The following is a 25822-nucleotide window of genomic DNA, read 5'->3' on the forward strand; positions in this document are numbered from 1 at the left end:
CCCTGCTTCCTAGGCTCAAGGTATCCTCCCACCTCAGTCTCCTGAGTAGCTGGGACTATAGGCATGCACACCATGCCCGGCTGATTTTTGTATTTTTTGCATAGACAAGGTTTTGCCATGCTGCCCAGGCTGGCCTTGACTTCCTGGGCTCAGGCAATCCACCTGCCTCGGCCTCCCAAAGTGTTGGAACTTAACAGTCGTGAGACACTGCGCCTAGCCAGATTATGGATTTTTTGGATTTTGGAATATTTGCAGCATACTTGTAGTATACTGCAATGAGCATTTCCTTTGAGCATCATGTTGGTACTCAAAACGTTTTGGAGTTTGGAGCATCATGGATTTCAGATTTGGGATGTTCAACCTGTAACTGGAGTGGTTTATTACCTGTTTAAATATAATTTGCTGCTTTGACCCTTTAAAAGTTAAAATTACACTGGTTTGTTGGTACTATATAAGACATACTCAACCATTAAATTTATTAATAAGATGCTTCAAACCTGATCAAAAGCCGTTTGTGCTATGTACCTATGCCCCAGGAAGAGTAAAATGGAAAAAAAACCTGAATAATCTGTACCTGTTTGGAGGTAAAATGGTCTCTTCCACATAGAAATCTTGGTTTACTACGATTTCATGTGCGATGCTCAGCTTGGAAACTTCATTAACTGTCTCTATCAGATCTGTGACAGAAAAGACATCAGGTCTGCTCTCTGGGGGAAAAAAAAAAAAAAAAAAAAAAAAACTGTAACCACCATCAACAGGGAACCCACAGAAGGATAATTTTTATTTTATTTAGAGATTCACTCTGCCAAGTAAGGCTCCCAAGTTTAGATTCATCAAACGGATCTTACATAGACTCATTCAGACATTTTACTATTAGAAGTTTTCTGAAATCCTTGCTCTTCAGTAACACTGAACATCTCAGAGAAGTCAGGCATGGGAGGAAGAAATTAGTTTTTGAAAAACATAAAACAGATTTCAAAATCTTCCACTTGAAATGTAAAACCATAAGTAAAACACAGCAAACAATGAATAAGTTGTGATTTGTAAAATTAACGTGTATCTAAAAGTAACTGTGTTCCCACTGTTCTCTTCCTACCTCAGGCGCTACACACAAGATGAAGGCTAAAATCTCCTTATAGATACCACACAAATCTTACTAGATGGCTCTAAAGCTGAATCCTGCTTCTAAAACAGTAGTTTCCAAACCTGGGGATTCAACAGACAACATTTCAAAACACAAGTGACGGATAATGATTAGAACAATTTTTATTTTTCCACATATGGACATGAAAGCAAACAAACAAACAAACAAGAAAACTACCCTACCATCATCAAAATAATCACTTCATAAAAAGAAAACATATTTTAATACCTCAGAAAGTATGAAGAAAACACAGTCAGCATTAAGAATACTTTTAAATTGAATCAATTTAACATTATTTTGAAAACTCATTACAACATCTTTATTGTTTTATTTCATTCAATATTGGTAAGAACTATGTCACAGCCCGGCATTGGAATTTTGGAACCAATGTTCTAAATTCATTATACAGAGTACTTTCAGTAGTGAAACAAAGTATATATAGTAGTTACAATTATTACTTGATATGTAAAATAAAATATGCAATAAAATGATTTTGTAACTCAATTTCAATGTACTTTCATAACTTGGTGAGAGAGAACTATTTATCCTCAAGATATAATAAAACTCACATATAAGAATCCTAAAACTCACTCCAAGAAGATGGTCTATGTATGCCCATTTATTTTTCATTAAAAAACAGTTGATGAGACTTTTGTTGAAAAGTTAGTCTCATCAACTGATATTTCCTTTCTATCCTAACGAAAAAGCTACATATGTTAAAATACACCATCTAATTAATTCATTAAGACATCATTTATTTGAGAGGCATTATGAAGTCTGAATTGTGCTATTCTGCTTACTAGCAGTGGCCCCAAGTGGCCACCAGAGAAACACATGTGATTCAACTTCATACTTTTTCCCGCTTCAGTCTTCAAGAGGTTAGATCAAACTGCTACATCTGGAGAAGTCTGCAGATTAATCTTTGGTTAAATTCACTGGAGATTATTGTAAAAGAACTGCAATTTGAGTTCCTGTGAGGTTGGACTAGTCAAGCCAAAGCTTCAAATGCCTAACATAAGGTGTGAAAAAGATTTAAAGTCCCAAAGTTCACATAAAAATGCTATTATTAAATATCTAAATAATTTTACCCCAGAGCAGTGGTAATTTTTATGTCAACAAAGCACCCCTGGAAAAGGACAGAACACAATTGAAGCAACAGATAATTTGGATCACTTCTGATCTGTCCTAGATCTACCATTTACACTTTACAAAATCAAAATACAAGAATGCTATTTATTTCCCATGCTTTGAACTGACTAAATCACTCTCGACTACTGTAAAACACAAGTAATTTGCTTTATTGGTCTCTTTCTCTAAAACCAAAATCTTTTAATTTTACTTACCCATTTGGGGCCTAAGTCCTGCATGTAAAAATTAGAGGGGGCAGAAAGACAAGAGAAAGAATAATCCAAAAGAGGACTAACAGAAGGATTAGTAAGGAAAAATGCAGGGTTGCAAGAGCCTTCTATATCCCTTAAAGGCCCTTAAATCACAGGCTGTCTATTCCTTTAGCCTAATTGCTGTCCATAGAAGTGATGACATGATTCTAGACCTACCAGGACACTGGTCATGTAAACAGAAACTCTTGCTTTTCTGGCTCTGCCCTGGTGTTTTAGGCTCAGGGGCCCCATTCTCTGCTACACTGGGATCATTCTGGAACACAGTTTCCTCGGTCTTCGGCATCTTGATGTTATCTGGAATTGGAGAGAAAAGAAGACGCAAGCTGTGTAAGACCTGACTCTCGCCCACGGACAAAAAGAAAGAGCGCTCTTCAACTACAATTGGGTGTCCTGGTGAATGAACCCTCTGACCTCAGTTGAAAGGATTAAGGACTAGGGCTCAAAGGTTCCCAAAGGAACAACTAGGGTCTTCAAACAGGCCTTGAGGGGAAGGGGAATTAGCGGCACTTCCTTTACTGAAATCAAGAAGTTTAGTGTTGGGCAAGCAGAAGAGGAAAACAAGGCCCAAAGATGGACAATAACTCGCCAGAAGCGGGGCACACTGCACATTACTGACCAAGCTAGGAAAGGAATCTTTCTCGGCTTTCACTGGTCCTGGAATACCTTCTAACTCCTTAGCTACTGCTCCAGACCTTCCTGAAGGGGCTCTGGCGGCCTGGACTCAGGCAACAGGGTATTCCCCAGGGCCCTCGGAACCCTAGTCCCTCACCTCCTCCTTGTCCCTTTGCCTCGCCGCTGTGTCTGCTAGTGAAGCCCCTCTGCCTGCCCAACCTGGTCGTGGGAAGTACCATTGTAGCCAGCAGGAGAGGGGAGATCATCAGAGAGGAGTAGGACGGAGCATGGAGATTATGAGGTCTGCCAGGATCGCACCCCTACCAGTGACACTAGATAGGAGAGTCCAAACGTGAAAACAAAGGGTGATCCATTTCCAGGGTAACAGGGTGGTATCAATTGCCCAGGGTGCCTTGGAAACCAACAGAACAGGAAAGGCAATCAGGGCCTCACCATTGGGTGATAAAGGCAGGAGGCTGAGATAGACATAAGGAGGCTTCGTCTTCATACCCACCCCCCCCCCCCCCGCCCCGCCCAGGCTCAGAGCCCCTCAGGAACTTGGAAGTAATCTTCTCTAGCCCTGCTCCTCATGAATGAACTGTTCAAAGCTTTTATCCCTACTGCCCCAGAAAAAAAAAAGATAGCATTGAAATAACTATTTAGGGGAGAAAATAAGCATTTGTTATTTATTTGTTTCACTTCATGCTGTTCATACAGCCCCTACAAATGAAGAACCAACAGGGCTACAAAATTCCAGAAGTCTGTTTTGGGTTTTCTTTCATCTTTTGTGTAAGTGAATCCTCCACACAAAGTTAAGGAGAGACACATAAACTGTTAAACTCTCATTTTACAAATATGGAAATCAATAATCATTTTAAAGGGCTAGCCACAGAAGCTGTGTGGTAAAGGGGCAAGACCATAAGCCTGAGAGGAATCCTACATTTTGGTTAGGGGTCTTTCAGCTCAATTCTTGGCATGCTCTTCATTGCAATCCAATTGTGAGCTTTGGAGCTCATCTGTAAACTGAGGGCACTGGAACGGATGATCCTAAGGGGCCTCATGTTGCTCACTCTTCAGTCCTAGTCTACTTTGTCTCTTCACTGGCCATTCACCACAGTCATATGAGAATCCCTGGACTGGCCTATTTCCAGCATATATACATTTCCACAATATACTATTTGATCCCTCTCTTACCCTGACTTAATTTCTTAACACATTGACTTGTTTCTTTTATAAATCAAGACTATACGGTGACCAGATTCTCACCACAATCCTCACCTTGTTAGTGGCAATAGTACAGTGTGAATATCTTGCACAACATGGGAATTTTGAAGAAGAAAGTCATGGGAAAGAGGTTCAAGAACTTTCCAGCCTAGGAAAAATCCACCTTAACTTCCAGGCACAGGAGGATATGAGGGAACTTGGCTAGTAAAGTTAGCTCTTAGCTAAAGAGTTTATTTTACTAATAAATACTAAATCTGAATTTCCTCCTCATCCTCTCCTAGTATTTCCTTCAGTAATGTCAACTGTGAAACAAATTGCTCTCACATCAACCCCAGGATAAATGTTTAAATATATTTTTCTGGTGGTGGCAGAGCAAGATGGCCGAATAGGAACAGCACCAGTCTCCAACTCCCAGCGTGAGCGACACAGAAGACTGGTGATTTCTGCATTTTCAACTGAGGTACTGGGTTCATCTCACTAGGGAGTGCCGGACAATCAGTGCTGGTCAGCTGCTGCAGCCCGACCAGCGAGAGCTGAAGCAGGGCGAGGCATTGCCTCACCTGGGATGTGCAAGGGGGAAGGGAATCCCTTTTCCTAGCCAGGGGAACTGAGACACACAACACCTGGAAAATCGGGTAACTCCCACCCCAATACTGCGCTTTAAGCAAACAGGCACACCAGGAGATTATATCCCAAACCTGGTCGGGAGGGTCCCACACCCACGGAGCCTCCCTCATTGCTAGCACAGCAGTCTGCTATCTAACAGCAAGGCAGCAGCGAAGCTGGGGGAGGGGCACCCGCCATTGCTGAGGCTTAAGTAGGTAAACAAAGCCTCTGGGAAGCTCCAACTGGGTGGAGCTCACAGCAGCTCAAGGAAACCTGCCTGTCTCCGTACACTCCACCTCTGGGGACAGGGCACAGCTAAACAACAACAAAAGCAGCAGCAACCTCTGCAGATGCAAAGGGCTCTGTCTGACAGCTTTGAAGAGAGCAGTGGATCTCCCAACACGGAGGTTGAGATCTGAGAAGGGACAGACTGCCTGCTCAAGTGGGTCCCTGACCCCTGAGTAGCCTAACTGGGAGACATCCCCCACTAGGGGCAGTCTGACACCCCACATCTCACAGGGTGGAGTACACCCCTGAGAGGAAGCTTCCAAAGCAAGAATCAGACAGGTAAACTCGCTGTTCAGCAATATTCTATCTTCTGCAGCCTCTGCTGCTGACACCCAGGCAAACAGGGTCCGGAGTGGACCTCAAGCAATCTCCAACAGACCTGCAGCTGAGGGTCCTGACTGTTAGAAGGAAAACTATCAAACAGGAAGGACGCCTACACCAAAACCCCATCAGTACGTCACCATCATCATCAAAGACCAGAGGCAGATAAAACCACAAAGATGGGGAAATAGCAGGACAGAAAAGCTGGAAACTCAAAAAATAAGAGCGCATCTCCCCCGGCAAAGGAGCACAGCTCATCGCCAGCAACGGATCAAAGCTGGACGGAGAATGACTTTGACGAGATGAGAGAAGAAGGCTTCAGTCCATCAAACTTCTCAGAGCTAAAGGAGGAATTACGTACCCAGTGCAAAGAAACTAAAAATCTTGGAAAAAAAGTGGAAGAATTGATGGCTAGAGTAATTAATGCAGAGAAGGCCATAAACAAAATGAAAGAGATGAAAACCATCATACGGGAAATACGTGACAAATGCACAAGCTTCAGTAACCGACTAGATCAACTGGAAGAAAGAGTATCAGTGATTGAGGATCAAATGAATGAAATGAGCGAGAAGAGAAACCAACAGAAAAAAGAAGAAAAAGAAATGAACAAAGCCTGCAAGAAGTATGGGATTATGTAAAAAGACCAAATCTACGTCTGATTGGGGTGCCTGAAAGTGAGGGGGAAAATGGAACCAAGTTGGAAAACACTCTTCAGGATATCATCCAGGAGAACTTCCCCAACCTAGTAGGGCAGGCCAACATTCAAATCCAGGAAATACAGAGAACACCACAAAGATACTCCTCGAGAAGAGCAACTCCAAGTCACATAATTGCCAGATTCACCAAAGTTGAAATGAAGGAAAAAATCTTAAGGGCAGCCAGAGAGAAAGGTCGGGTTACCCACAAAGGGAAGCCCATCAGACTAACAGCAGATCTCTCGGCAGAAACTCTACAAGCCAGAAGAGAGTGGGGGCCAATATTCAACACTCTTAAAGAAAAGAATTTTAAACCCAGAATTTCATATCCAGCCAAACTAAGTTTCATAAGTGAAGGAGAAATAAAATGCTTTACAGATAAGCAAATGCTTAGAGATTTTGTCACCACTAGGCCTGCCTTACAAGAGACCCTGAAGGAAGCACTAAACATGGAAAGGAACAACTGGTACCAGCCATTGCAAAAACATGCCAAAATGTAAAGACCATCGAGGCTAGGAAGAAACTGCATCAACTAACGAGCAAAATAACCAGTTAATATCATAATGGCAGCATCAACTTCACATATAACAATATTAACCTTAAATGTAAATGGACTAAATGCTCCAATTAAAAGACACAGACTGGCAAACTGGATAAAGAGTCAAGACCCATCAGTCTGCTGTATTCAGGAGACCCATCTCACATGCAGAGACACACATAGGCTCAAAATAAAGGGATGGAGGAAGATTTATCAAGCAAATGGAGAACAAAAAAAAGCAGGGGTTGCAATACTAGTCTCTGATAAAACAGACTTTAAACCATCAAAGATCAAAAGAGACAAAGAAGTCCATTACATAATGGTAAAGGGATCAATTCAACAGGAAGAGCTAACTATCCTAAATATATACGTGCCCAATACAGGAGCACCCAGATTAATAAAGCAAGTCCTTAGAGACTTACAAAGAGACTTAGACTCCCATACAATAATAATAGGAGACTTCAACACTCCACTGTCAACATTAGACAGATCAACGAGACAGAAAGTTAACAAGGATATCCAGGAATTGAACTTATCTCTGCAGCAAGCAGACCTAATAGACATCTATAGAACTCTCCACCGCAAATCAACAGAATATACATTCTTCTCAGCACCACATTGCACTTATTCCCAAATTGACTACATAATTGGAAGTAAAGCACTCCTCAGCAAATGTACAAGAACAGAAATTATAACAAACTGTCTCTCAGACCACAGTGCAATCAAACTAGAACTCAGGACTAAGAAACTCACTCAAAACCGCTCAACTACATGGAAACTGAACAACCTGCTCCTGAATGACTACTGGGTACATAACAAAATGAAGGCAGAAATAAAGATGTTCTTTGAAACCATTGAGAACAAAGATACAACATACCAGAATCTCTGGGACACATTTAAAGCAGTGTGTAGAGGGAAATTTATAGCACTAAATGCCCACAAAAGAAAGCAGGAAAGATCTAAAATTCACACTCTAACATCACAATTAAAAGAACTAGAGAAGCAAGAGCAAACACATTCAAAAGCTAGCAGAAGGCAAGAAATAACTAAGATCAGAGCAGAACTGAAGGAGATACAGACACAAAAAACCCTACAAAAAATCAATGCATCCAGGAGTTGGTTTTATGAAAAGATCAACAAAATTGACAGACCGCTAGCAAGACTAATAAAGAAGAAAAGAGAGAAGAATCAAATAGATGCAATAAAAAATGATAAAGGGGATATCACCACCGACCCCACAGAAATACAAAGTACCATCAGAGAATACTATAAACGCCACTACGCAAATCAACTAGAAAATCTAGAAGAAATGGATAATTTCCTGGACACTTATATTCTTCCAAGACTAAACCAGAAAGAAGTTGAATCCCTGAATAGACCAATAGCAGGCTCTGAAATTGAGGCAATAATTAATAGCCTACCAACCAAAAAAAGTCCAGGACCAGATGGATTCACAGCTGAATTCTACCAGAGGTACAAGGGGGAGCTGGTACCATTCCTTCTGAAATTATTCCAATCAATAGAAAAAGAGGGAATCCTCCCTAACTCATTTTATGAGGCCAACATCATCCTGATACCAAAGCCTGGCAGAGACACAACAAAAAAAGAGAATTTTAGACCAATATCCCTGATGAACATCGATGCAAAAATCCTCAATAAAATACTGGCAAACCAGATTCAGCAGCACATCAAAAAGCTTATCCACCATGATCAAGTGGGCTTCATCCCTGGGATGCAAGGCTGGTTCAACATTCACAAATCAATAAACGTAATCCAGCATATAAACAGAACCAAAGACAAGAACCACATGATTATCTCAATAGATGCAGAAAAGGCTTTTGACAAAATTCAACAGCCCTTCATGCTAAAAACGCTTAATAAATTCGGTATTGATGGAACGTATCTCAAAATAATAAGAGCTATTTATGACAAACCCACAGCCAATATCATACTGAATGGGCAAAAACTGGAAAAATTCCCTTTGAAAACTGGCACAAGACAGGGATGCCCTCTCTCACCACTCCTATTCAACATAGTGTTGGAAGTTCTGGCTAGGGCAATCAGGCAAGAGAAAGAAATCAAGGATATTCAGTTAGGGAAAGAAGAGGTCAAATTGTCCCTGTTTGCAGATGACATGATTGTATATTTAGAAAACCCCATTGTCTCAGCCCAAAATCTCCTTAAGCTGATAAGCAACTTCAGCAAAGTCTCAGGATACAAAATTAATGTGCAAAAATCACAAGCATTCTTATACACCAGTAACAGACAAACAGAGAGCCAAATCATGAATGAACTTCCATTCACAATTTCTTCAAAGAGAATAAAATACCTAGGAATCCAACTTACAAGGGATGTAAAGGACCTCTTCAAGGAGAACTACAAACCACTGCTCAGTGAAATAAAAGAGGACACAAACAAATGGAAGAACATACCATGCTCATGGATAGGAAGATTCAATATCGTGAAAATGGCCATACTGCCCAAGGTTATTTATAGATTCAATGCCATCCCCATCAAGCTACCAATGAGTTTCTTCACAGAATTAGAAGAAACTGCTTTAAAGTTCATATGGAACCAAAAAAGAGCCCGCATCTCCAAGACAATCCTAAGTCAAAAGAACAAAGCTGGAGGCATCACGCTACCTGACTTCAAACTATACTACAAGCTACAGTAACCAAAACAGCATGGTACTGGTACCAAAACAGAGATATAGACCAATGGAACAGAACAGAGTCCTCAGAAATAATACCACACATCTACAGCCATTTGATCTTTGACAAACCTGAGAGAAACAAGAAATGGGGAAAGGATTCCCTATTTAATAAATGGTGCTGGGAAAAGTGGCTAGCCATAAGTAGAAAGCTGAAACTGGATCCTTTCCTTACTCCTTATATGAAAATTAATTCAAGATGGATTAGAGACTTAAATGTTAGACCTAATACCATAAAAACCCTAGAGGAAAACCTAGGTAGTACCATTCAGGACATAGGCATGGGCAAAGACTTCATGTCTAAAACACCAAAAGCAACGGCAACAAAAGCCAAAATTGACAAATGGGATCTCATGAAACTAAAGAGCTTCTGCACAGCAAAAGAAATTACCATCAGAGTGAACAGGCAACCTACAGAATGGGAGAAAATTTTTGCAATCTATTCATCTGACAAAGGACTAATATCCAGAACCTACAAAGAACTCAAACAAATTTACAAGAATAAAACAAACAACCCCATCAAAAAGTGGGCAAAGGATATGAACAGACGCTTCTCAAAAGAAGACATTCACACAGCCAACAGACACATGAAAAAATGCTCATCATGACCGGCCATCAGAGAAATGCAAATCAAAACCACAATGAGATACCATCTCACACCAGTTAGAATGGCGATCATTAAAAAGTCAGGAAACAACAGGTGCTGGAGAGCATGTGGAGAAATAGGAACACTTTTACACTGTTGGTGGGATTGTAAACTAGTTCAACCATTGTGGAAAACAGTATGGCGATTCCTCAAGGATCTAGAACTAGATGTACCATATGACCCAGCCATCCCATTACTGGGTGTATACCCAAAGGATTACAAATCATGCTGCTATAAAGACACATACACACGTATGTTTATTGCGGCACTATTCACAATAGCAAAGACTTGGAATCAACCCAAATGTCCATCAGTGACAGACTGGATTAAGAAAATGTGGCACATATACACCATGGAATACTATGCAGCCATAAAAAAGGATGAGTTTGTGTCCTTTGTAGGGACATGGATGCAGCTGGAAACCATCATTCTGAGCAAACTATCGCAAGAACAGAAAACCAAACACCGCATGTTTTCAGTCATAGGTGGGAACTGAACAATGAGATCACTTGGAATCGGGAAGGGGAACATCACACACCGGGGCCTATCACGGGGAGGGGGGAGGGGGGAGGGATTGCATTGGGAGTTATACCTGATGTAAATGACGAGTTGATGGGTGCTGACGAGTTGATGTGTGCAGCACACCAACATGGCACAAGTATACATATGTAACAAACCTGCACATTATCCACATGTACCCTAGAACTTAAAGTATAATAATAAAAAAAAAAAGATGAATGAAAGGGACATAAGCCAAGGACTACGAGAAATTCAGCTCCAGAAGTTGAAAAAAACAAAGAAGTGGATATCTGCTGACTCTGGTCAAAACCCCATGAAGGCATTTTAATTTCTTACTTCTAGCATTGTAAGGGAATAAGTTTTTCCTATTTAAAGCCACTAAGTTTGTGGTAATTGTTACAGCAACAATAGGAAATTAATACAAATAGTTATAAACGTATATTTGTCTGTAACTCATTTTTCTCTTATTAGATTAGAAAGAAAACTTTATAAAACAATAAATACAAAACAGATATAATGGCTAAGATGTAATTTCTATGACACTCCTCCTAGATCACAAAGGAGGAAAGAGGAAATGGAGATAAAGTTTTGCATCCCAATAAAATTAAGTTAGAATTGATACAAATTCAGTTGTTTTAAATTAATACACTAATTATAATCCCTAGGCCAACTACACTAAGAAAATTATTCAAAAACATTGTACAAGAAAAAGGAGAATTAAAATGGTACGCCAAAAATATCCTTTTAAAAGTAATTCAATAGTGCAGAAATAGAGGAACAAAAATACACAACAAATAGAAAACAAATAACAAAACAGCAGATGTAAATATTACCTTATTCATTATTGCATTAAATATAAGTTGATTAAGCATTTCATTCAAAAGGCAGAAAGTAGCAGAATGGTTAAAAAAAAAAAGCATGATCCAACTATATACTATCTAAAAGAGAATATATTTAAATAAGCAAATAAAATTGATGTGAAAGGATGGAAAATATATAATATGCAAAGAATAGCCAAAAGAGCCAGATGAAAAAGACATTAAGACAAAAAATGTTATCATAGAATAAAAATGTGTTATATAACAAGTCTGATCCATCAGGACTATACAAAAATTATAAACATATATGAACATAAAACAGATTTCCAAAATACATAAAGCAAAAACTTACAAAATAGAAGGAAAAAATTAGAAGAAAATGAAGACAATTTAACAATCGTAATTGGAGACTTCAAAACCACACATTCAAAAATAAAAGAAACAAATAAGAATATCAACAAGGAAATAGAAGACTTAAACAAAACTACAAAACCAACTGGAATAACAGACATGTAAAGAACACTCCAAACAGCATAAGCATACACATTCTTGTCAAGCACCCATGGAACATTCTCCTGGAAAGACTACATAACAAATAATAAAATCCTATATACACTTAAAAGTATTGAAATTATAAAAATAATATTCCCTGATCATAATGAAATTAAATTTGTAATCAACAACATAAGGAAATTCAAAAATCCTGCAAATATGTGGAAATCAAACAATATACTTCAACCTGAAGGAATCATGAGAGAAATTGAAAAATACTTAAAAACACACACACACACAAAAAGTTATCGGATATAGGTAAGCAGTATTTAGATGGAAATCTGTAACTGTAAATGTCTACTTTGAAAAAATAAAAATCCCATATCAGTAAACTTCCATCTTAAAAAGCAACAGAAAGAAGAGCAACTTAAATCAAAGAAATCAGAAGGAAGGGAATAGTAATCACTACAGTGGAAATAAATGAATTACATAATAGAATATCAACGAAACTAAAAGTTTGTTCTTTGAAAATATAGATTAAAAAAAACCTGACAAAACTTTAGTGACACTCACCAAGAAAAAAAAATGACGAAGACTGAAACTATTAAAATCAGGAATAAAAAAGGGGTCATCATTAGCAACTCTACAGATATAAAAAAAGATTATAAGGTAATACTATTAACAACTACATGACAAAAAAATGAGACAAGGTAGATGAACGGGACAAATTCCAAAAAAGACACAGCCTACCCAATTGACTTAAAAAGAAATAGAAATGCAAGTAACATCATTAAAAATGGTAGCGTATGGAACTATGGAACTCCATAATGAGCAATTAGTGAGCTGGCAAAAACTGTTACCATCAACTTTCTCAGAACTCTGGAATCCAGTCAAAAAATTATAACAATGAGAGGGAAACGTGGTGAAGAATAAACGCTGCCAATTTGTGGTAAGAAAAAAATTTTCAATTGCCTATCTACCATTCTCTATGCCCCAGATCGGCATTGATCTGTTGATGACAGCTCACTATCCTGGTTTAGATAGCTAGTACCAGTGGAAGGAATTTGGACCGTATTCTCAAAGAAGTGTGGTATGGCGATCAGCCTGCCTGGCAGCACTTTCATCACTAAGGCTTCCTTCATTACACCAGACTGGGAGGACTCCCAGGGCTTGGGCTGCATTGGCTCTCCAGTTGGCTTTTGCCAGAAGCATTTAAAATCACAGGTGTTGGCCAAAGAAGTCTGGAGCAAAGGACAACACTCAGAACAAGCAATGGACAGACCGAGAAGCCTGAGAAGGAAGAGTTTGGGAAACAAGATATGTGGAAGAACAAGCATTTAAAAAAAAACTTTTATATATACTGGAAAATCAAGAAGACCATGTGTATGCTGAGGGTGGGACACATATTCAGAAAAGACCAGAGAAAATGCAAGCATTCAACTTAGGTGAAGCTTCAGGCTCTGCATAAGGAAAATGTAAAGCATTAAAAAAGTACTCCAACTCAGAGTTCATTTGCAAAGACTGGGAAAGATTTTTTTTTTTTTTTTTTTTTTTTGAGATGGAGCCTCATTCTGTAGCCCAAGCTGTAGTACAGTGGCGCGATCTTGGCTCACTGCGATCTTTGCCTCTGGGGCTTAAGTGATTCTCCTGCCTCAGCCTCCCAAGTAGCTGGGACTAGAGGCATGCGCCACCACACCTGGTTAATTTTTTTGTATTTTTAGTAGAGACGGGGTTTCACCATGTTGCCCTGGGTGGTCTTGAACTCCTGAGCTCAGGTGATCCACTTGCCTCGGCCTCCCAAAGTGCTGGGATTACAGGCGTGAGCCACGGCGCCAGGCCAAGAAAGTATTTTTTTATTCATCAATTTTCTTTTGTTGACTTTAGGCACTTAAAGTAACAGCATCCACACACCAGCTGATTAATAAGCAATAAAACACAGACTTTAGTGGCCACACAAGACAAAGAGTACATAATTTGCTAAAATGGTTTAAAAAGTCACTAAATAAGTAAACAATAACCCACAAGAGAGCAACAACAAAACCCAAGGAAGAGGGAGAATCTAATTTCCAGAGTTAACATATTAGAATCAAAATACACAGATTTAAACAAAACTTTGTGAGGCATATAAGGAAATAAGAAAGCATAGCCCATACACAGGAAAGAAATAATTAGATACTATCATGAAGAAGTCCATGTATTAGAATAACAAGAAAATATTTTTAATCAACTGTCTTATATATGCTCAAAGAACTAAAGGAAATCATAAACAAAGGACTGAAGAAAAAGAGAAGAATGTCTCAGCATATACAGAATATCAGCAAAGATGTAAAAATAAAAAGAGATGTAGAAATTATAAAATAAATAGAAATTCTGTATTTGAAAAGTACAATAACTATAATTCACTACAGGGGTACAACGGTAGTTTTGAGCAGGCAAAAGAATCAGTGAACTTAAAATAGGTCAATTGAGATTATTCAGTTTGAGGAGCAGAAAAATAAAAATAATGTGAAAAATGAAGAGAGCACACCTATGCATGATGGGTGTTCAACAAGAAGAGAAATAGAATAGGGCAGAAATAATTTTCAAAGGAAGAATGATTGCAAATTACTCAAACTTGAGGAAAGACACTAGTCTATGTACCCAAAAAGTTCAATACACTCCAAACAGGATAATCTGAAAGAGATCCAAACAAAAACATGTTATAAACATCTTGTCAAAACCCAAATATATGACACGACACTGTAGTGACAAGAATATTAGCAATTTTCTAGTTCTTTGGGTTCAGTGGTGGTTTCACAAATGTGAAAGAGAGAGACAATGGAAGGAAAGTAAACAGTTATTAGCAGTTTTCTAGTTCCTTGAGTTTAGTGGTGGTTTCACAAATGTGAAAGGGAAAAATAATGGAAGGAAAGTAAACAGTGGGGAGGAGAGGAGAGGGGAAGGGAGGGGAGGAGCAGTAGTCAGTGAGAAGAGCATGTTGTGAACCAAGGGCTGTGATGAATTTGTGGATCTGAAGTTCATATTAAAAACGTTTGAATGCTTTCTTTTCTAGCTGTCTGACATTCTCTTTCTATGAAAACTGGTCAGCTGTTGGAAGGTAACTTTCAAGTGTGGAGAAAGGCCAATGGAGATGACAAGAAGGAAGTTGGTGAAATCAGTTTGGGGTACACGGGCTTTTGAAATCAATTTGTGTTACAGGGCTTTGACGCACCGTGTCCCTCAGAGGCGGTGATATCCAATAAACAACTGGAAAAACTGATATGAGACACAGAGAAGGGAATAGCCTGGAGATGTAGATCTGGGAGTCATCGGTGCTTTCTGGAAATGAATGAGATCACACAGGGAGAGACAACTTGAGGACTGAGGAGAGAGGAGGCCCAGGACAGAACCCCAGGAACACCGCCACTCAAGGTGGCAGCTCAGCTTCCTGGCAGGCACCACTACCCCGGCTCTGGAGTCAGGCAAAGCCGGTATTGAAAGTGAGCTGTGGAGTTCTGGGGCTGAGCGCTCTTGGCAAAGTCGAGTACCCTCTCTGATCAGCTGACACACCTGGCGATAATGGACATCAGAGAGAGATGCCCTGTGAGGATGCTGTGAGCTGTGTCAGGTAAAGCACCTGGGGTCAGAAAGCCACCCCTCCTCTTCTTCCTGATGGCTCCCATTCCTTTGTTATACACACACTCTCCCACCTTCCGCAACTTCCCAGTCCCTCGGGATGGATGGTGAGGTGGGCGGGAAGGGGGTGGTGGTGGCCTAGCTCTGGTGACGCGGTGCTCACGTGAGTGACCAGGCGCCTACGTGGGCACCAGCCCCCGCGCCCGCCCGCCCGCCCTGCGGTCCCGTCCAGGCGCCCGCGCAGAATCAGCTGTCTGAGCTGCCCAGGCGGCGGGGGAGCAGCGAGCGGGCTTCCGCGAGCCCGAGGAGGCACAAGCCTGTCCTGGGTACCCGCAGGTCAGTGTGAAGGCAGGCGCTGCCGGCGGACCCTGAGACAGGGGTGGAGGGAGCCGGTAGTAGGATTGGGGAGGGGGCGGAGAAGGGATCCTGTAGATTGGTGAGAAGGGGGATGCGGAGCGGGCCGGGGCGGGGGCAGGGAAGGGAGAACCCCCGAAGCGAGCCTGGCCCACCTTCTCGACGCCCCCTTGCACTGAGCCCTCCATCCATTTTAGTGCTGGAAAGGGGGGGGGGGATAGCGACCCCGCAGTGCGACAGTGAAACGTAGACATATTCTGGAAATAACCCCCTCTCACAATCCTCTCCCATGTAAACATCTGACCTCCGCAAAAACGGGGTGGCGCTGAGACAGGTTGCCTCCGGGGGAAGGGCACTAAGAGACAAACGCAGTTTGGAAAGCATCCTGGTTTGGTGCCCGAGGCCTGGAAAGAAATGGCGGTTGGGGTGCGGGGGAGGTAGGGGAGGAAAACGCTGGATGAGAAGGGCCTGGACTCAGGAAAGGGAACCGAGTCCCTGTGAGCCCGCTGAGCGCGCAGTCCCTGCCCCTGTCTCCTGTCTGTCCGCAGGTCTGCGCGTCTGTTGTTCCCAGCGCTCTGAGAGGCCTGAAAAGGAGGAGCAACCTGTCCAGAATCCCCGCAGGTCCGTGAAAGCAGGGGGCTGCATGGACGGGGGCCCACAAGGGTTGAGAGTGTGGAGGGCCCGGCCAAGGCCGAATTGGGACCCCTGCCCATCCCCCCACCCACGTGAACACACACCTTACCAGGCTGAATCCGTTCAGAGAAGGAGGCAAGGCCTGCCAGGGAATGACTGGCTCACGTGTGTGGGAGGAGTGATGGGCTACCTGGCGGGCAGAAGGACCTCTTGGAGGCCCGGCCAGCTTAGGGGAACCCTCACCAGGGGTGAGATGCAATTACTATTCAGACCTGCATTCCACCCCAGGCCCTCAGTCTCCCGTGTCTCCTCTTTGTCTCCTCTTCCCTTCACTGTCATCCCCCAGGACAGGAAAAAGAGAAATCTCGACATGGAAAAACCCTACAATAAAAATGAAGGAAACCTGGAAAACGAGGGAAAGCCAGAAGATGAAGTAGAGCCTGATGATGAAGGAAAGTCAGAGGAGGAAGAAAAGCCAGACATGGAGGGGAAGACAGAATGCAAGGGAAAGCGAGAGGATAAGGGAGAGCCAGGTGATGAGGGACAACCGGAAGATGAGGGAAGCCAGGAAAAGCAGGGCAAGTCCGAAGGTGAGGGCAAGCCACAAGGCGAGGACAAGCCAGCCTCCCAGGCAAAGACAGAGAGCCAGCCACGGGCCGCCGAAAAGCGCCCGGCTGGAGATTATGTGCCTCGGAAAGCAAAAAGAAAAACGGACAGGGGGACAGACGATTCCCCCAAGGACTCTCAGGAGGACTTACAGGAAAGGCATCTGAGCAGTGAGGAGATGATGAGAGAATGTGGAGATGTGTCAAGGGCTCAGGAGGAGCTAAGGAAAAAACAGAAAATGGGTGGTTTTCATTGGATGCAAAGAGATGTACAGGATCCATTCGCCCCAAGGGGACAACGGGGTGTCAGGGGAGTGAGGGGTGGAGGTAGGGGCCAAAGAGGCTTACACGATATCCCATACCTTTAATGCCTTTGGCCTTCCACTCTGACTTCTCTGATGAGATTATTGCCAATCCTGCTTTCCCTGGTAGATATTTGCCAGGCCCAATGCTTTAACCTTAAGCTGATATTTTTGCTTTAGATGTCAATCTCGTTACCAGCAGCCTTTTGACCCAACTACAGCGCTCTATATTTTAGTAGAGGATTTTCACCCATGTGCATGGAAAAGATGTTCATGACACATTGTAAAAAATAAATAAATAAAGAACAGTTTGCAGAACCGCATATACAGTATCAGGCAATTTTTATAAAAATGTAAATGTTTGTATAATGCATTTCTGCACAAAGAAAACTTTTAAAGCGTGTACACTGAAAAGTAGGCAATGGTTATTCCTGAAGGGCAGCCAAGAATAGGTCTCACCTGTGTTCAAAAATGAGTCCTACCACCTCTTTTATGTACCTCCATGACATTCCTCTGCTGCTGTGCACATCCCTGTGTCTTCCCTAGGTGTAGCCAGGTCAGTGGGCACTGTTGCTGGGTCCTCTATCATGTTCCTGGGTCCTCTAACATGAGTGCTGGGTCCGCACACATGTTCCTGGGTCCTCTATCATGCTATGGCACCCCAATGTGTGACTCTTTTACTTTGCTCACTCATCTCTATCTTTTCTTTACTAAAGCATATGGATTATATTTGTCATACTAAAAAATAAAAGCTGAAAACAATACATAATAAGAAATTGAACTGTTTGGTGAACTTACAAAGGCAATGAAGACATAATTCCTGTTATCAGAACATAAGATGACAAGTAAAATTCATATTATGTCTGGGACTAAAAACTAAATGAATCAACCTGGAAATTCTAACAGATCTATTGCTGTAAGAGTCAATCTTGTCATTTGTAAAATAAGGATAATACTTGCTTCACAGGACTACCTGGTGGATAAGATGAGGTATTGAGGATGTGAGCCATGTTGTGGCCTGGTTCCCACCAGGTACTCAGGGGAGAAATGGCTCCTAAACTATTCCCCTACAGTGGTAGGAAAGTCAATGGAATCAGACACATTGGAGGAGGGCTGAGGGAGTTCTCACCATGTCTAGGAATATTTCCAGGCAGCTAAGAAGTAGATGCCACTATCTCCTAGATACTGCCACGTCTGCTGGGCACTATGCCTTTTTTCCCAGGTCCTGCACCCTTTACTGATAGAGGATTTATGGTGTCAAAACCCTGTCATTTTCTCTGGAATCACTGGTAAGCAATGTCCACCAACTCATGACCCCCATAGAAATGGGTAAAGCCCTCTCTCCACTTTATAGTTATAGTAACCAGGTACACATAGATATTACCTTGGTGCTGCTTGGGCCTCTCATTAATATCTTCCAAATTCTTTTTTTTTTTTTTTTGCCAAAACGATCATTTGTGTGTATTCCTGATTTGTTTGTTTTGCATACATAAATATTCTCCTCACAAAACTCAGATATTGCAGGCTAGGCCAGGAAAACATAACTGCATGATAGTGGTTGTGCTGTTCTCATGGGTTAATATCTTGTCTGCAGATGCTCTTTTCTCTGTTGAGTTCACTCTCAGGAAACTTGTCAGGTAACACTTTAGCAGTTCAGCAGACCCATCAATACATTTGAGTTTTAAATCCTTTGTAATGAACATGTTGTGGTCCATAAACCAGCTGCATAATCATCACCTGGGGAACTAATTAGAAATGCAGAATCTCAGGTCTTGCCTCAGACCTACTGAGTTAGAATCTTCATTTTAACAATATCCCAAGAAGATTCCTATGCACACTGAAGTTTGAGAAGCACCAAAGAGACCCTTCAGGTTCCCCACTCCCACCTTTACATAAAATATGTGCCTAAAAATATAAATATGTGTGCTATATAAGACACACATCACAGATTATTAAATAAGCCCACGTTTTTCAAATTGAAGTTGTCCTTCCCCCATGAGAAGTAGATCTTGAAATCAATTCAATGGGTCAAGATAGGTAATTTTTAAAAAATGAAATAGGATACAATAGAATTGAATACAGTCAAACAGAAAATATCAAATATCAAATAGCATTCTAACTAGAGTGAATATTTTTTGTGAACTTTGTTTCAGTTATGTACGTATGTATTTATGTGTGTGCACCATGAGTTATGACGAAAATCAGTTTCTGACTGTGGGCTACAGTAAAAAAAATGAGAAAGACTGCACTGGATTCTGCATCTCAAAACATGGCATGTCCATTTTATATTTGTATTTCTAGTGCCCAACACAAGTAACTGACAAGTAGTAAACACTTAATAAAAATGTAAATAATAATGACTGAGTCTCCAAGTTTAGCCCCTGTCTACCTAAATAACTTTGGACAAATAAATTGTCTAACAGGGTTTACTTACGCTCTCCAAAGTACTGAGGAGTAATGGGCTTTACAGGCTGTATAGGACCTACTATATATAGCAGAATATCAGCAGAGATATTAGTTCACTATATACAGTTAACAGTAAAAGCTTCCCTTACTAAAGAACACATATTCAGCAGCACCAAGGAGAGCTCCCGCACTGTAAGGGGTGAAACTTCTCAGTCCCTGGAAGACAGGCACTGCAAAGTGAAACTGAACAACTGTGGAATCTGTGTTATAAAAAGACCCAGGGTTGGGCAAAGTGACTCACGCCTGTAATCCCAGCACCTTCAAAGGCTGAGATGGGTGGATCACCTGAGGTCAGGAGTTTGAGACCAGCTTGGCCAACATGGTGAAACCCCGTCTCTATTAAAACTATGAAAAAAAAATTAGCTAGGCGTGGTGGTGGGTGCCTGTAATCTCAGCTACTTTGGAGACTGAGGCAGGAGAATTGTTTGAACCCTGGAGGTGGAGGTTGCAGTGAGCCGAGATCGTGCCATTAAAACAAAACAAAACAAAACAAAACAAACAAACAAAAAACCCAGTGGAGGGTTCTGTATATGCCACAGGAGCACAGCCTCACAAAGGAACAGAAGAAATGCCAGAGTGGGAAATCATGGGTGATAAACTGCCCTAGATGGGTAGCAGTTAAGTACATACCTGCAGATGATCTTACTACACTTAGCTTGAAGGAATTAAGACCTTAGATTTTAGAGACAATATGTATTATATTGATTTTGTTCTTGGACTCCATATGGTTTCCAGTTTTAAGTGGTACCCAGAGCAAGAAAAAGATCTACAGTAGTTCCAGACTGTAGTGTGACCTTCTCTGATACTTCAACCTCATGACCCTGCAGATCCAATTGTATTGTGTCCATGCTAGAAAGAGAGGCTCCATGGAGTTTTAGAAAGCCCCAATAGTAGAATTCAAGTATATGCCTCTAGGGTTTTTTGAGCAAAATCATTCCCTCTTTTCTTGGCAAATAGTCTACATTTGAGAATCTGCTCCTGGCGTGCTATCAAACCCAGTAGAGACATAACACCTGACCATGAAGTATTAATTTTCCATACTAACAAGCTACTCTTAATGAACGTGTTGCTGTCTACTCTGTTGAATAATAAAGTTTTGTGTGGACACCAGCTTTCAACCATTATTGCAAATGGCTTTACAAGATCAGACCAGAGTAAACCAAGAAGGCACAAGTAAATTTCATGTGCAGTTTGATCAGACTCATTGCCTCTCTCTCAACCAACATATATCATATATGGCATCTTGGTGAATTCTTCATCCTTGTGACCAGTTAGAAAAAGAGATATGAAACAATGTATCAATTCCTGGTTGTATCTTCTTGGTATATTGATAGTAGGTGCAAGTGGATGGCTGCCTCACTGTAGTCCCACTCGGGGATAACCCAGAATAGTAGAAAAAAGACCCTAGGATTTGACGTATGATTTTGGGTGAATCATATGGTTGTCCATTTTGTACAGAACCCTTAATGGTTGGAGGTATGAATCTACCCTGCCTCATGAGCAATGACTAAAAGATTGGTTGGTCAAGTACTTGAAGAGAATTAGTTGGACAATTAATGATGAGGAGGATTTTAGATGTCCTAGATATCTTGAGGAGGATTCAAAATTTCAGCCAGACTGAGTTCTCATTGGAAGTTCTGGGAGGAAATCTATGTCCAAGTTCTTTCATGTTGCTTTCAGAATTTGCTTCCTTGCAACTGTAGGAATGTGGTCCCCAATTTTTTTTTCTGGCTGTCAACCAAGCCATTTTCAGCTCCTAGAGGCCATTTGCATTCCTTATGATGTGAACCCCTCCAATCTTCACTGTGTACCTGCACATTGATTCTTTCTAAAGCTTCTAATCTCTGATTTTTCTGTCTCTGACTCTAGACCCTCATCTAAAGGGATGATGTGGTTAGGTTAGGCTCACCCAGATTGTCTCTGGATGTTATGATCAACTGATCTGGGAACCTAATTATATCTGTGAAATCTGTTTACAGTAACACATAGATTAGTATTGGATTGAGTAACTGGAGGAAGATATGTATAATACACTGTGGGCTGGTAACTTGTGGAAACCATCTTAGAATTCTGCCTACCATAGTCTGCCTTCAGGTCCCCAAAATTTATTTCCCTACCAAATGTAAAAATACAGTCAACTTCTCCCAAGATTCGCCAAAATCTCATCCCATTACAGCATGAGCTCAAAAGTAAACATGTCATCATCTAAATTATATAAACCAGATGTGGATGAGGATCTTGGGCATAATCCGTTAAGTAAAGCTCCTGAAGACATTTCATCCCATCTGTGGGTCTGTAAAACTGAGGAGACAAATTATTTGCCCATAAAACTCCCAACCTATGATGATGTGACAAGCACAGGATAACAGCTATAGACATAAGCGGGTAAAAAATGGAAGATAAAAAGAGATCACTGGCTCAAAAACTTCTTTGTTAGGTTTTAAGGCCTGGAAAAATCCTTTGTGGCACTCAGCTTCACTCTGTTCACTTGGATGTGTCCTCTGGACTGTCAGGTCTGTGCTCTGAGCTCTTGGCTCTGCGATCTCAGTAATCCTTCCTTTTTCATTAGATGCAGCATGTGTTCTCAGCTGAGCAGTTTTATCAGATCATTTCTTATCAAGAGAATTTTGGGGATCTCACAACCTTCTCCCATGTTGTACTCTATCACTTTCATTTAGAGTTGGCAGTGTTTATACTGATATAATTTTCTTTAAAATCTTGTGAGGTGAGTCTTGCATAAATTACACTAGGTTTTACTCCATTGAAGAAAATTCACATTGATAGATATTTTTGAGATCATCTTTCTCTATTTTTTTCTCTTGCTGAGGTAGCTGAGTGTGGCTGGTTTTAGGTCCTATAGGCTATGTGCATTCCTTTCCACATTGTACCCTCCAGCTTTAAGGCAGCAGCAGCACATTGAAACCTTCTTAAGCTTTGAATCTCTGATTTCTCTGTCTCTGACCTCTAGACTCGGCCTCTCTAGTTTGATTGAGAGCATATTTGAGTCATACTTTCAATCACTTGAAAATGATCTTTGTGTGACTAAGTGCTCTGACTTTCTTATTTTTCTAACGTTTCAGAGAAAGACTGTAACAACTACATCCTCAGCTTTTTCTCTGTGTCATATTATCAGAAGGAATCTCTTAATTTTGTGTATTTTTCCATTTGGATAGGATGGATATTTCCCCGTCCTCAAGTTTTAGTTCCTTTTTGTTTAACAGCTATTCTCTCAATATATCTCTCTCGTCACCTTTTGCTATAAGCAGCAGGAAGAAACCAGACTACACTTCAAAACATTGCTTGGAAATCATCACAGCTAAATGTCCCAATGCATCACTTGCAAGTTCGGCTTTCCACATAACTGTTGGAGACTATTTCTCTAATTTTCATGCCACTAAATATAAGGATATTTTCCCTCCAATTTCTAGTAACTTGCTCCTCGCATACTACCGGCCCCTCGCCAGCAGAATCTTTAAGGTATATATTTTTACTTACAGTTGGATAAACATCATCATGTTCCTCAAAATTCTCCCAGCCTCCATCAACTGCCAGTTCCCCAGCCACTCTCATATATTTAGGCATTCACTACTTTCAGTACTAAAATTTTTATTAATATTCTGTTACTGTGTAACATATCACTTCAAATGTAGCAGCTTAAAACAATACCTACTTATTATCTGACAGTTCTATAGGTCAGAACTTTGGAATTCACGACTGAATTCCTTGATCAGGGTCTCACAAAGCTAAAATCAAGCTGTCAGCTAAACTGAGTTCATATTTGGGGGTCTTGACAAAAAATAAGGTACTACCAAGCTAATTCCTCCTGGCAAAATTTAGTTTCTTGCACTTGTAAACTAAAAATAAAATCTCAATTCCCCCATTGACTGAACAGACCACTTCTTGGCCAAGGGGACTCCAGAGAAACCTTAAAAACTGAGTTCCTGGCTGTGAGAGGATGCTAGGTCAGACAAGTCTCATTATACCCCCTCCCTTTTACAGTTTAGACAAAACAACTGACCACCATTAATGTAAAAATATATATCATTAATGCTAATAGAACGGACTCTTTGTGGCAATAAGATACAAATTTATAAACAGGACCTAAGGCCATGGCAGGTAAGGGTTAAGTCATGCATGCCTGGACTTAAAGAATAAACTATGTTTTAACTGCTACAAAGTTTTTCTTTTTGTCTAACAGCTACACAAGCACTGACCTTGAGATAAGCAATATTAACACAATTGTAGCTCACTACCAGACACTGACTAACTGACTCCCTGTTTCACAAGCCATAACTACAGCTTTAATTGGACAAGAGACTGATTTCAGTAACTTTCTCCTGTTAGGAAGACCACTGACCGTGGACTGGTTCTGGGCCAGTTTACAGAGGCCAGAACTTGAGTGCCTTCATGTCCCTGCTTTACCTTTTGACTTATAGAGACTAATTGTAATACATTTACATGTTAAGTTTCCACCCCAACATGAACGGGGTTCATATATAACATACATGTTTATTCAATAGGCATGCATTAGGACTCACTGAATTATATTTATATCTCCTATAACCTGTTGAATATGTATGCTTAGCCAACCTATCCAGCATAAATTCCTGTCTTACCCCTTCCTCCCTCAAAGTGCCTGTTTCCAGGTTCTGCCAGAGGCTATGTTTCCCAGACTGTCAGAATGGCCACCTTGAAGACTGTAACTCTTTATAAAAAATAAAATCTCCTTTCCAAATTTACAAATTCTGTTATTTTTAAGTCAGCATACTGTAGGTCTGAGGTCCCCAGTTAAGACAGAAATGGATCATCTTAATTCAAGTTGGGACTGACCTTATTTAAAGCCAGGCTTTAGATATTGTGAAAATAAGTTTATTTTCCATTCATCTTTATTTCTAGAGCATAACGTTACCTGGTACCAATGGAAATTCAAGGACGTATACCAGGAACCTTCCTCCCTTGGAACCTGAACTTCAATTTCTGTGTCCCAGCCTTTTAAAACTGCTGAAACTTCACTGCTTCTCAGCCTAATATCCTCAACTTTCCTATCAACAAATGTCTCAAAGAAAAAAGTTATACCAAGTCTAGGTTTCATATATCTGGAATTATTTTGTCTTTAAAATTTTGGTCACACAAGTCTTCAGTACTTTGTTAGCTCCCCAATGTTTTCAAACAGATTGTTTGAAACTGTTCAGCTTTCCTAGTAGATCTTCATGGGAGGGTTTGCTCTGAAACAAGGTGATCTACCATTGCTAAAAATGTTATTTTTCTTGTTCTCCTAATTATTAAGAACTTCTTCCATAGTAGATGCCCTCTGGTAATTATTTAATTGAGAAACAAATATTTTGGCACTCTGTCTACCTTGTGAACAGTTCGCGCACATACCTCTCCCCTAAACCTCCTCATCACTAATTTTCCAAATTTGTTCTTTCCAAGTCCCTGAAAAGCCAGCCAACTCACATGCTATTGCTCATGAATCAGGCTGTCTCTCTTTCCATGCCAAGTGAACAAGTTATATAATTGAAATTTCTGCCCATTAGTAAGATTTCCCGCTGCTGTCTTTCCTGAGTGAGATTGTAGTACAGCAGCCTTTCTCTTCCAGTGGGTTCCAGCATGCCATGCACATTCATCTATAAAACAGACCCATACTTTTCTATTCTCTAGTTACAGGGAATGTTCCATTAGGCCACAAATGTAGGTTGATAGGGAGGTGGCCAAGCAGTAGGAGACAGTACCTTGAGAGTCTGAACTTCTTGCTTATGTAGTTTTCTTGTGCCTTTTAGTCATGTTTAAATTCAGTCAGTTACGTATAATTCTCATCTTAAAATAGAATTCTG

The 25822-nt window shown here is 40.8% G+C and overlaps 3 protein-coding genes across 6 annotated transcripts in view; 2 read left to right on the forward strand and 1 right to left on the reverse strand.

The window, feature by feature from the left end:
• The window catches only part of LOC103232377 (T-complex protein 11-like X-linked protein 2), a 107668-nt gene extending 91936 nt beyond the window's left edge, over nucleotides 1-15732 (reverse strand). Inside the window, exons 1-3 of one of the 4 annotated variants that reach the window (XM_073013515.1) lie at nucleotides 3314-3606; nucleotides 2701-2838; nucleotides 575-707 (exon numbers count right to left, since the gene is read on the reverse strand). In XM_073013515.1, the coding sequence (XP_072869616.1) occupies nucleotides 575-707; nucleotides 2701-2838; nucleotides 3314-3422 (380 nt within the window). In that variant the 5' untranslated portion in view covers nucleotides 3423-3606. Of the gene's footprint in view, nucleotides 1-574; nucleotides 708-2700; nucleotides 2839-3313; nucleotides 3608-15562 lie in introns of those variants that run through there. The other 3 variants (XM_073013514.1, XM_073013516.1, XM_073013513.1) reach the window with 3 other exon arrangements.
• Nucleotides 1-25822, forward strand: part of LOC103232374 (nuclear RNA export factor 2-like) — a 323480-nt gene that overhangs the window by 114661 nt on the left and 182997 nt on the right.
• Nucleotides 15837-17845, forward strand: TCEAL6 (transcription elongation factor A like 6). Its single transcript, XM_037988737.2, is given in 4 exon segments — nucleotides 15837-15964; nucleotides 16531-16603; nucleotides 16962-17507; nucleotides 17509-17845. Coding segments are annotated over 2 exon segments (552 nt in total). The 5' UTR covers nucleotides 15837-15964; nucleotides 16531-16603; nucleotides 16962-16985; the 3' UTR covers nucleotides 17539-17845.

The sequence above is a fragment of the Chlorocebus sabaeus genome, chromosome X (genome assembly GCF_047675955.1).
Source record: "Chlorocebus sabaeus isolate Y175 chromosome X, mChlSab1.0.hap1, whole genome shotgun sequence".
In the NCBI taxonomy this organism is placed as follows: Eukaryota; Metazoa; Chordata; class Mammalia; order Primates; family Cercopithecidae; genus Chlorocebus; species Chlorocebus sabaeus.